This window comes from Phaenicophaeus curvirostris, chromosome 8 (genome assembly GCF_032191515.1).
Source record: "Phaenicophaeus curvirostris isolate KB17595 chromosome 8, BPBGC_Pcur_1.0, whole genome shotgun sequence".
NCBI lineage: Eukaryota > Metazoa > Chordata > Aves > Cuculiformes > Cuculidae > Phaenicophaeus > Phaenicophaeus curvirostris.
In genome coordinates, this window is record NC_091399.1 from 11053321 (window position 1) to 11065456 (window position 12136).

General features: G+C 46.6%; 1 protein-coding gene across 11 annotated transcripts in view; it reads left to right on the top strand.

Annotated features, from left to right (window-relative positions):
• Window positions 1-12136, top strand: part of PACS2 (phosphofurin acidic cluster sorting protein 2) — an 80552-nt gene that overhangs the window by 35851 nt on the left and 32565 nt on the right. For 5 of the 11 annotated variants that reach the window (XM_069862443.1, XM_069862444.1, XM_069862438.1 and 2 more), the window contains exons 5-13: window positions 964-1126; window positions 2172-2245; window positions 3007-3087; window positions 5210-5269; window positions 6518-6675; window positions 8692-8782; window positions 9847-9924; window positions 10673-10794; window positions 11561-11696. In XM_069862443.1, the coding sequence (XP_069718544.1) occupies window positions 964-1126; window positions 2172-2245; window positions 3007-3087; window positions 5210-5269; window positions 6518-6675; window positions 8692-8782; window positions 9847-9924; window positions 10673-10794; window positions 11561-11696 (963 nt within the window). The remainder of the gene's footprint in view (window positions 1-963; window positions 1127-2171; window positions 2246-3006; window positions 3088-5209; window positions 5270-6517; window positions 6676-8691; window positions 8783-9846; window positions 9925-10672; window positions 10795-11560; window positions 11697-12136) is intronic. The other 6 variants (XM_069862437.1, XM_069862441.1, XM_069862445.1 and 3 more) reach the window with 4 other exon arrangements.

Consider the following 12136-nt stretch of genomic DNA (forward strand, 5'->3'; position numbering starts at 1 on the left):
ACGTTCAGAGGTTCGCAGTGTTAGGAAGGAGATTCTCTCCAGCTCATCTGCGATATTTCTGAAATTGAAGACTAGGGAAAAAAAATCTGTACAACTTGCCTCCCTCCTCTTTGCAGTTTTCAGTACAATGACCTGTAAACAGCACTGATGTTTCTTAAAAAACTGTGTTCTCTTGGCTGTTGAAGTGAAGCAATGAATTGGAGCTGAGTCTAAGCAGAGTTAAAGAGCAGGGGGATGTTCCTCATTCAGCTCAGGTAAAGCCTTGTGAAGAGCTCCTGAAGCAGCCTGGTGTGTATAGAAAGCTGAGGTGCAGACATGGGGTGGTGCTTTCTGGATCCTGTGGGGCAAGAGAAGGTAAGTTATGTTCTGGGGAGAGCCCTGTGAGCTGCGAGTGGCAAAAGAAGGTGGAATCCACACCGGCATATCCCTCTGCCTCCACCGTTGTCTTGTTTTCTGTGACCCACAGCTTCATTATCTTGGGATGGCCAGCTTCTCTGAGATTCAGGTCCCAGCTCCCCACAGCAGGGATTTTTGTTTTAGGAAGCTCTTCATGTCTGTATCATACCAAGAATTTTTGCCTTTACTGGCTCTGCTGCTGGCCTGTAACACAAAATTGAGTTCCTGAGATAGGTGTTCAGAAGGTTGGCAATTTGATAATTCAGATCAGTACCATAGAAGCAAACATATAGTAATGAGATAACAAATTGCTGTGCTTCAAGGATGAGCTAATCAACTGTCAAGCTCAGAAGTCTTTCTTCCCTTCCATCCATCAGTTCCATTAGTAATCAAATTCTCAGCGAGTATTGTGTATTGCCTGCAAGTGGCTCCTGCAGGGTGTTGGCTTGCTTCTGTAGTTGGAAATGTGGAGTAACTTTGTGACCATAAATAACTCTTATAGTATGCAAATGTTGCAGGTTTAGATGCATTTAAATGCAAATTTGTACTGCTTAATTTCTGTCCTAGGTCATGCAGCACCCAACAGAAGGTGGCCAGGTCTTGAGCCTTTTCAGCAACATCAAAGAGGCTGCAGTGAAGGTGGCAGAAATCTGGATCTTCTCCTTGTCAAGTCAGCCAATTGACCACGAAGATAGCACTATGCAGGCCAGCCAGAAAATCAAGTCTACAGGTAAGAGTACAACCATGTCCTCTGAGGACCAATGTCTTCCTGAACTAGCTGGAGGGAACTCCCCCGGGCTTAGATACTTTCATGGGAAGAAGGCTAAGAATTGGTTTGCACAAGTTCTGTGTCTATAACTGATTAATGCAAAGAAAACTCACTTTGCAAACCTGTTGCTACACGAGCAGAGAGTGTGACAGGAGTGGAGGATTGAATTGTCAGAACTTCTCCTGCATATAACACCAGGCCTGAGTGAGCCATTCAGCAGGAATTAACTGTCCTCGACAATGCTCTTCCAGCATTGCTAGTGGGTGTGCTGAGAACCTGGAGCTTCTCGCCAGGCTAACAATGTTGTATTCAGGAGATTTGTGTTTAAGCTACTCTTCCAACTTCTTTTTCATTTGAGTATTCTGCAGTAAATCTCGGTAACCTAGACGGGACCTGCAAACCTACAGTATGTGTTGCGGTGGCATGGTTTAATGTTGGTAAATCAATGGAGTTGTGTGCCATATAGGGAAATCATTGAGTTTCTTCTTGTGACAATCTGTTTATGTGGTACCAGCCTTCTGCTCACTGCTAGAAGAGGCAAGTGTTGAAGGTAGTGCACACAGGTGCTTGTGTTGTTGCCTGAGGCCAGGCAGCTCACCTGAACTCATTTCAATAAAGGATTCAGACTCTCCTGTCATGTCTGTCTTGCTCCTTTAAGCCAGTTATGCCCACATTAGGGGAAAAAGTAATTTCCCTTATGGAGAAACCTCTTTACTTGTTTCTGTCTACTAGGTGGCTCCATCCAGGTTAAAAGGGGATGATATTTCAAGGAACCTTACTTGTGTGCCCATCCTTCCTTCTTGTTAGATGTGTTTCTCCTTGTTCCTTGCCTCCAGGCAAGGCTCTAGTTCTAGCACAGACAGGAAATAAACTAGCAGGCATCTCCTTCTATGCCTCTTTTCTGGATTTGTGACTGTTAGTTGGCCTTCTCTGCTCCTGAGATGAGACTTTCCACTCACCTTAAAGGAGTTTCACAGAATCTTTCCCCTCTTTCCTTCCCTTTCAGACAACTATTCCGAGGAAGAGTACGAGAGCTTCTCTTCTGAGCAGGAGGCCAGTGATGATGCCGTACAGGGCCAGGTACTGTTTAGGGCATGGCTTCTCCCTATGAGAGCTTCAGTAGTGCATGTAACACTCAGCTCATGCTTGAAACTGTTTCTTTAGCTGAGCCGTTACAGTGTGAGACTGTCACCAAGTGTTTAGCTGCAGTGGCAGAAGGCCCGCACACTAACCTATTTCTTCCACCATGCTGTGATTTATCTGTTCATGTATTTGAACTTGAGCTCCCTTTAAACGCTAAAACTTTAGCGTCCTTGTTTGTTTCTTTGCTTCGTAGTCAAGGCATCAATTGATTGCTTCTGTAATGCTGATTGGATTCAAAGAGCCCAACTAGATTCCCATATGTAATTAAAGAGCCACTGGGATCTAAGCAGTCTTTAGTCTTCAATACCTTCTGCAAAATAGGTCCTTACAGAGAACCGTGTGTGGCTAGATAGGTGATGCTGTTGAGTTTGGGTCCTGTTTGCCCTCAGATTCTAGCATCACCTGCCTTCCACCTCTTTGAGGGTACTGAGGGAGGAACCCACCAAAATGTGGGGCTGTGACTGTCCTTGTTCCTTGAATGTAGAACTAGGGCTGGTTTGCTTTTCCAGTCTGTTATTCCTGGCTCTCTGCAGACCTGGTTCACTTTCTTTTCCCTATGCTGTCATAATTGCACTTAAGACAAGTGCTGGAAGCCGGGAAGACAGAGCTCAGAGTTCACAGAGGGAACATATTTAGCACTTGAATGCTTACATGTCCCCAAATCACAAAGGTAACACAGGAATCCTCTTTCTGTTCAGGATTTGGATGATGATGAGTACGAGCTGGGGAAGCCCAAGAAGCAGCGGAGATCGATAGTAAGAACGACGTCCATAACCAGGGTCGGTGGAAATCAGTTTTACTAACACTGATGGGGTTTGGCCAGGATGCGCGCGGTGCATGTGGCTTACGGGAGTAGCAGTACTAGACATGCTGGCCCAGCAGAGAGCATGGGGGCATGGTGAGAGCACGTGAAGAGCTAGCAAAAGCAGCCAGTTCAGGGAGCTGTGTGTATGTGCAGTCTTGAGTGTCCTTTGGCTGCAGGGTTAAGGAGCTCTAAAAATCATGTAAGTGTATGAAATTCCACCCCCATGAGGAAGCCAGTGCAGCATCCATGCTCGTGTACATCCTGAAAGTAGTCTTAAGTGAAAGGAAGCTCTTCTGTTTGTTATGTCTGGGAGAGGCTAGTGGGTAGGTTTCAGAATGAAGTTCAGTAGCTTAGTCAGGGGCTGGAGCTTAACAGATAAACCTGAGGTGGTGCACGTGGTGCTGAGGCAAAAGTAGCTGGATATTGAAAGCTATGACAAGTTGCATGCAGCTATCCACTGTCTCACAGTAAGCATGCATATGCCTGCAAAGCTGCATTTCTTGGTGTAGCAGGCTCGTGCCTGACTGCACCATAATGCAGCTTTCTGCTTACGTGTTTGTGCACATCTGTGATGACAGTAACTGGGAATCAGCATGGGCTCTAATCAGCATGTGCTCTTTCTTTTGGGCTCTAAGTTTGGAGATCACTGTACCTCCTGTGAGGCCATTTCTGAAATCCCTGGTTTGATAAGGTCTGAAATAAACCCTACTTTGACCTGAACCTGTCACTAGAAAGATCCTCTCCCTGACACCAGCAGCATGTCAGTTCATATCCTTGGTTACTAAGCAAGCATCCTCCTCATAGTAAGAATGTCTTTCTAGCCCTGACCTCTAAACCGATGCTGAATGCCCAGTGTGTGGGACTGGTACAAAGCTGGGTTTGATACTGTCAGTTGAGTTAACCTCAGCCCAAGTTCAAACCAGGCCTCCTTCTGGCAACAGTTGAAGCATTTCAGCCAGCAGGTAGCTCTTGCCCTGTCACCGTTGCTAGTGCCTGCTGTGTCCTCCCTCCGGAGACTGCTGTGCTGCTTCAGGGTAGTCTGCCTCACAGACAGTCTTCCTTGGCATCCTGAGCCAGAGGACAGCTCTCACTGCTGTGAGAGCATCTCAGCCTCCCAAGTGCATTGGGGACAGAAATAGAGCATTATTTGGGGGGTCTTGTCTGAGCCCTGGTGGCTTTATTTCTCCTAAACTTCAGCTGTCTCAAAAGTGGTGCAGCCACATGATTTAGGTTCAGACGTAAAGGGCTAGATTTGGAGTGTGGGGCAGTGTGAAGTGTCTGAGGCCCGTGTGGGAGCAGGAAGCTGGACTTCTTAAGAGCTCATATGATACACAGGAGAGCCAGCAAATGAGCAACCTCTTCACCTAAGAATGACCTGGTACCAGCCATTTTGTCCTCCCTTTCCTCCTGATACAGGGATGCCACCTTAAATCTTCCTTTTCTTTGTAGTGTGTGTAGTTGGTCAGTGACAGATGGAGAAGGACTGGGCAGTATCACGCATCTCAGCTGTTTGGCCCTGCAAGAGAGAGATGGCTCTTGGAGCAAGTAAACTCATAGGCCAGTGCTAAGGACAAGCCCCATAGCTTTTCTTTAATGCTGCTGGTCAAATAATTGAGCCTTCCAGGATGGACTGCAAGCTCCTGGGAAGAACAGTGCTCTGTTGGTAGAAACCACCTTTGTACTTTGGGTCAGCGGGTAGGTGCCTGTGTGAGCTCACCCTTGTTAAGGACCAGAAAAGTTGCCTGTCAAGTGTTTGCCAGAAATACATCAAATGGGTACCGGAGGAGATCTTGCAGATAATTCAATATCTGCTGTGTGTCCAACCACAAGTGATGTGCCATCCATCAGGGGCAGAAGATCTAAAGTGCTTGGTGGAGTGGGACATCATTTGTTGAATGCAGAGAAGAAAGTATCATCGGTGTGGAAAAGCTAGTTTCAGCATAAGAACAAGAGAGACTTGGTTTGTCGTGCCAGGAGTTGTTTGGTTTGAAGCAGCAGCTAGAGCACCAGTGTCAGACATGTCTGGGCTTCTTGCAGACTGGGAGAAAACAGCTCACTTAATGCTTTACTTACGTAAAAGTGTTTTTGACTTGCAGCAACAAAACTTCAAACAGAAGGTTGTGGCATTGCTGAAGAGGTTTAAAGTGTCTGATGAGGTAAGTAATTCACTCTGTAAGCCTTCTGATCTTGTGCATTTCCCTCTGGAGCATCTCACTTTAGTTTTCAGAAACACTCTGCTGTTTTCCCTAGTTCCTTTAATTTTGTTTTCCAGTCTGCAGTGGCTGTGATTTTTCCTTATGCCCTGGCCTTGCTTGAAGGCTTGAGGGCCAACTTGAAAATCTTATCAGACATTTTCTAGATCGAATTTTATCAAAAGCAGATTTTGGCAACCGTGTGTGTACCTATTAGTTTTGCAGACCGTTTTGAAATTATCTTTGACTCCTTCAAAAGGCAAGTAGTCTACAGGGCATATTGCTTGTGAAGTTAAATCCCAACCTGTCTGATCATCTTATTAGAACAGCCAGGCAAGACGTGAAAAACTTGGATAGGGAACACAGATCCACAGGAGAATCAGCTGTCTGGTCAGAGCTGAAAGTTGAAGAGATCCAGAATCCAAGAAACTTGTGTAACGTTTTAAGTCTAGTATAAAACCAGTTAACATCTCAGTTGACTGAATGGCTGTGTGCTGGTTTTGTGGCTTGTGGGGTGAGTAACTCCTCATGCTGCCTTATGCTTCCAAACAATCCTGCTAGCTTTGCTATTCTTCCCAAGTTAGCTCAGCAGAGTCAGTACCCATAGCTAAGCTCTCAGCCAACTTAGCTGCTGCTTTTCTGCAGCTGCCATTCAAAAAGCAAGCTCTGAACTGCACTAGGCTGCCTGCTGTCTCTGGTGTAGATGTGAAGCAACCCATGGAAATTGTGTGAGAGATACCTGCTGTCTTTGGCTTTGCGTGTGGGTGGCAGCTGATCCTTTCCCAGGTTTCAGGCACCTTCTGTGGACATTTCTGCCTGCTTGGATGTTACTTTGGGAGGTGTCATGGCAACTTTTGTTGTTCTAAGAAAACTGGGACTATACTAGGGGCCTTTTTAAAGCTTTATTTGTAGAATGGGGTTGAGTAATGGACATAATCTGCAGTTAATAGCTTGTTCATGGATGCTTAGTCCAATAGGTAACTCCTGCTAACCTGACACTGAAAAACTTTACCTGAAACAAATACTTATGTGCTTCATGTTTCTGTTGGATATATCCTTGTATCCTTGTTCTGCTGGATATGTATCCTTGCACTAGGAACTGAGTCTTCCTGTGCAAACTCATGTGCTGCAGTCCTCAGGGGACCTCAGGTGGTGTGGGATCACTGTGACTCCTGGCAGAGTCATCAGTGCTGGCTTTTGTCCTGTGTGTAGGTTCTGGATTCAGAGCAGGACCCTGCAGAGCACGTTCCAGAGGTGGAGGAGGACTTGGATCTTCTCTATGACACACTGGATATAGAGAACCCCAGTGACAGTGGGCCAGAAATGGAGGATGATGACAGTGTCCTGAGCACTCCGAAGCCAAAGTTGAAGTAAGTGTGGGGTGGCTATGCTAAGCCAGAGAGACCATGTGCATTATCGCCACAGATTAAATGTTGTTTCTATTACCACCCCTCCATCCTGTTTTTTTCCCCTCTTAACCTGCTGTTGGAGCCCTAGTGCATATTGTTACAAGGTGAATGACTGCTTGTGAACTGGGGATAGTGAGGGGCATGATGTGTCTGATTCTTCTCCAGTCTTGTTTCTTCCTTGTTCCCTTCTCAGATATTCTGCCTGCCCTGCAGGCACAGGAGAACCGGAGTAAGAATGCTGACAGGCAGGCAGTAGAATTGCATTGTACATGGCTGTTTTGAAGAGATGGTAGAAACAGACAGGTAGAAACATCCTGTGCTAAGGCAGGAGATGTACTTGGAAGCTGCAGAAGTAAAGGCAGCGGATGGACAAGGCAGACTGTGTCTTTCTGGAAAAGCTGGTAACACTTTGTGTGGAGAGTCTTTGCAGGGATTAGAGAAGCAGAATTGCAGGTAACAAAGGTGTTGTTCAGGGCCTGAGAGGAGTGACTGCAGCACACATGGATACAAGCCTGTTCTGAACTGGCTCATATGGGCACGGACACATAGGCATTCACAGGGCTGGAGAGGTGAGCTGGGGATTGCTAGCTCAGGCTCTCGAGCAGATGCGGAAGCCTGAACTAACAGAGCTGTCATGTCCCTGCTGAATAATGGCGGAAAACATGAGGCTGTTTGAGCTGCACTCATGCTTCTGACTGGCATGTGGTTGCATGCTCAGGCCTTCAGTTTTGTAACAAGCAAAGTCTACCACTACAGTTGATCATTACAATGTCTGCTAAATGCCAGCAAATTACCAGGTGTAATATCCAAATTAATGTAGAATAACCTAGTTGGGCTAAGAAATTAGATTCTGAGTCTGGAGTGATTTGTTCCCTATCAGTGAGCCAGAAAATGTCAAGGATAGACTGGGGCAGCAGTGGTATGGGATGTGGCTTATAAAGGCATTTGGAGCTTGACCTAATCTATTGCTAGTTGGTAATATATGCCCTACCTTGAAGGGATTTGAAAGAAGATGTGTTGTAGTAAGCAGCTGTTTTGAAACAAGCCAAAATGTTCTACTGTACACACTGAGAGCCAAGGAGGAAACTGTTCTGGGCATTGTGATTGCTGGAATAAGAACTTATTCCAGTTCTGGGGAGACACTGTGTGCTGTGTCCAGTTCTTGTGTCTGAATCTTGAAAAGGATGTGATAAATGCTGATGCTTGTAGGTGGGTTTTTCCCACAACAAAAAACTAAATTCCTTAAATTGTAATTGAGTGTGGTAGCCTGCCTTTTTACGTGGAAACATAATCTGGTTGAATGCGTTACCTTATCTTATTGAGCAAATGTGTAATTGCATCCTAGGGCTGGCAGCCAGATACAGATATGCATGTTGGCACCAGGAATCACTTTCCCATGGGAGCAGAGCATTGATGGGGCCAGTAACTCTACTTGCTGCATTTCAGTCAAGAGCTAGACCCTGTCTGGAATGGCATGTAGCTCAGTCACCATTTGCAAAGCTGAAACAAGAATTGCAGAGTGAAACTTTGCACCTGGTGCTTGGTATAGTGTGGACACAACTGCTTGTGTGTGGTGAATGTGCATTCTGTTCTGCTAGGGGAAAATGCTGGACCCAAGTGTCCACCCTAGATTTTATGGAAACAAAAGCTGCTGTTTGTGTAGCGTGACTCTGTCTAGGCATTCCTAGCAAGGGCTTTATAGATCTAATGTGCTGTGTGACAGATGATTGTTGGATCCATTAGACAGAGGTTGATCACTCATCATCAGGGCTAAACAGGGGCCTCTGGACTTTCTGGCTTCTCTTGCTGTCCTGGCATCCTCCCCCTCCTTTCAAAAGTTGGCTATAGATTTACCAGAACCACTGAGGAGCCGGTAAGACATCCTGGGAACAGTCATGGTGCTTTGCTGTAAACCTGGTGGATTTTCTCCATTAATGTTTTTGATCATAAGAAGCTGTTTTTGCTTTCCTTGTTCAGACCTTATTTTGAAGGACTGTCACACTCCAGCTCTCAGACAGAAATTGGTAGCATCCACAGCATCAGGAGCCAGAGAGAGCCATCAAGTCCTGTAAGTCATGTTTTAAGAAAGTTATCTATCTGCGGGTAACATAGCAGCCTCAAGGTCTCCTCTGCCCATCTACATTCGCTTTGAAATTAAAGCACTTTGGCTATATGGTATTGGCCTGACATGTTTGGCCTTGACACTGCATGGTCTCTTTGTGTGTGTAAAAGTACTGTCTCTGACCTTCTCCAAAGACTTGGATGCAGAGTTATGGTTTTTCTGCTAAGATAACATTTACTAGCTTTTTAGGCAGGGAGAAGAGTGTTTGGTTTTTTTAAAGCAAATATAGGTTTAGCTCCAGGGGACATCTTCAGGCTCTGTACTGCATGCTCGCTAAGAGTGTGAATAGCTCCAATTCCCACGTATTTCCAATGACTTTGGAGAGGAGAGTGCTGGGCTCTTCTCCCAAGTGACAGGGGACAGGACAAGAGGAAATGGCCTCAAGCTCCGCCAGGGGAGGTTTAGGCTGAACATTAGGAAAAAATTTTTCACAGAAAGGGTCATTGGGCACTGGAACAGGCTGCCCAGGGAGGTGGTTGAGTCACCTTCCCTGGAGGTGTTTAAGGGACGGGTGGCTGAGGTGCTGGGGGGCATGGTTTAGTGTTTGATAGGAATGGTTGGACTCGATGATCCGGTGGGTCTCTTGCAACCTGATGATTCTATGACTGCCAGGGTGGGAGGTGTTGCCTGAGAATTTTAGGGGCTCCTTGGCACTGTTCGGTGGAAGCTTTACCTTACTGTTTTCATGGAGGCTGGGAGCGAATGCTTAGGGGCACCTTGCCTCCTTTTCCATCCCCCTGTGGATGGGCACATTAGGCACAGAGAGTATCAGCCCTATCTTGGGGCACTTCATTGCCTCTGCCATGTGTTGTGCATCAGCTGCTGCTTTGCCACATCCTACACTAATGCATTCAGTCCTAGCATGACCAGGAAGCACCTCCTGGTCATCCTGCATAGCTGTGCAATGTTTAAATGAAGAATTGTGTCTTTAGAGTAGCCTGATCCTAGAGACTGTGGCAGCAAACTGTGCTGGTACCATACTTCCTAATGAATTTTTTTTTCCCCTCAAGCAGGTGGAAGTGCCCGAAAAGACAAAGAATCTTGGAACCAAACATGCAGGCGACAGTATTTCTGACACTGTCTCTTACGTAAGTTGAAAATGCACTTGTTAATGTTCCTCCTGGCAGTTTGGGTGTCTACTGTGAACAGTCTTCTGTGGCGTGTGAATATCTGCCCATGTGGAACACAGGTTACATAGGTAATGTCAGTTGCAGTGAAGATACAGCTGAGCTCTCCTGACCTTAGTTGTTGGAGGTTCTTGTCTTTCAGCCTTTGAAATGAAAGGCTTTACGTGGCCTTCTGTTTAAACAGCCTTTCTCTTGGTTTGAGGAAAGCTGGCCGAAAGTGTGCATCTGTGCGCGTGTATCGTCCTGAAAAGTATTCTCAAGGCTGTTCCATTTTATCAGACAGAAGTACTACTTCAAACTGAATTGGCAGAAATCAAGCTGGTCCTTGGGTTAAAATCCCAAATCTGAAGTTGCTCTACACTGGGGGCATGCAGTTTGTAACATTTCTCCCACTTCTCTTTCCACTAGTTCATTTGGTAAGCTGAATGAATCTACATTCAGGAGGAGACATGTCCCTGGCTTTGAGCTGGGAGAGCGCCTGCTCCAAATACATGTCTGAGCACCTTTCCTGCCTCCAGCTCCCTCGTGAGACAGAGCTTGGAACTGGTAGCCCCAGATAGCCAGTGCTGGCAGTGAAAGCATGTCTGGGAGAGTCAGGCTGAATGTGCCTCAGCCAGAGCTGAGCTGGGGCGCCTCCTGCCAGCCCTTGTGGTAGTGAGACAGAGGGGAGGGTTTGTTCATGATGACTCTGTTCTCTGTGGTTTTGCAGGAGTCCACCCAGCAAGCCGAAGTCCCAGAAGCTGAACTTCCCACGCCAGATGTGTTTGTTGAGAAGCTCCCACCCAGTGGAAAGATCACTAAGACAGAGTCTCTCATCATCCCATCCACCAGGTAGAGTGGTGGCACAGCATTGCATCTGCTGTAGGGCTGCTCAGGAAGTCATGGACAGCTTGCTAGCATTTATTTAGGATGGCCTTAAGCCACTGACTCTAAGGAGACCCTCCTTGTGTTTTGACACTAAAGTGATGGGTCTTGAGCACTTGATAAATGCTCTGAACCCTGAAGCATTGCTCTGAGGTTGCTCCTGTCTCCTGTGCTGTACTTGCTCCATGTCCAAGGAAGTTTTTGTAAAACTCTGGAGCTGCTTGCTCAAAGATACTGTTGCGAAGTCAATTCCTCATGCAGATTTTGCCCTTAAGGGTGGTTGTCAAGTCTAACTTCTGTCCTGTTAAACCTTCCCAAACAGGGTAGTGAATGTGGGCTTCGGCAGCCCCACTGTATAGATTTCCGTTCTTTTGCAAGACATATGTGGTTTTTAGAAGAGGTATTTCTGTGCGACTTTTGGATGCATGTCTGCAGTTTACGTGGCTGGATCCTACTATGCTGGTGTAGCAATAGCAGGGTGGTGGTGCGGGTCTTAGCATGGACTGTGGAAGTCTGCCTGGGATTCTGGGGAATGTGCTCTGTAGCTGAACTGTGTGCTCCCTACTACCAGAAGCGTAATTAGCAGGTGAGGCGTCAAGCTCGCTCAGATCTGTGTGCACAGTTCCCTAGTGCCTTCATTCACATTGTCGCGGTTGCCGTATTGGATAATCTGGGATTTGTAGGATTCCTCTCAGATACAAGCCAGCTCTGGAATGCAACTACATCTCTCTAGTAGGTCTGAAGGGAAGCAGACAGGACGTCGGGGAAGGAGCACGTCTCTGAAGGAGAGGCAGCCGGTGAGGCCACAGAACGAGAGAGCCAACAGTCTGGACAACGAACGCTCTCCAGACACAAGGCACCACTTACAGGTGTGAAAAAGATTGCTATTTCTCCAGCTCTCCTAGTGTTTCCTCTTCTCGAACTGTCTTCTGTGGTCCATTTCCTTCTGGTCTAAATGCTATCCCTGCTAGAAAGGAGTTGGGCCCTGTGGCTTCAGGAAGGAGGAGTTTGTCTTGGCTGATATCTTCCATCCAGTCTGCTGGGGTTTGCCAGCTTGTTGCTTTGTCAGCCTGCCATAAGCTGAAAACACTGGAACGGATTGTGATGATGAGAAATGAATAGGAATGTGTTGAGGAATTACTCCTTTGAAATAAGGCAAATGGCTAGGGGTTGCCAAAGGGAACTGCCTATTGCAGAGTGTGTGTGCCAGGCTTTTGTTAGCCATGGAACACACTTGATTCCCTCTTTGAAAGGAGGTTGTTTCTGGCTTTTGCGAATCCAAAATTCCTTGGGCTGCTGTTGGTTGGTA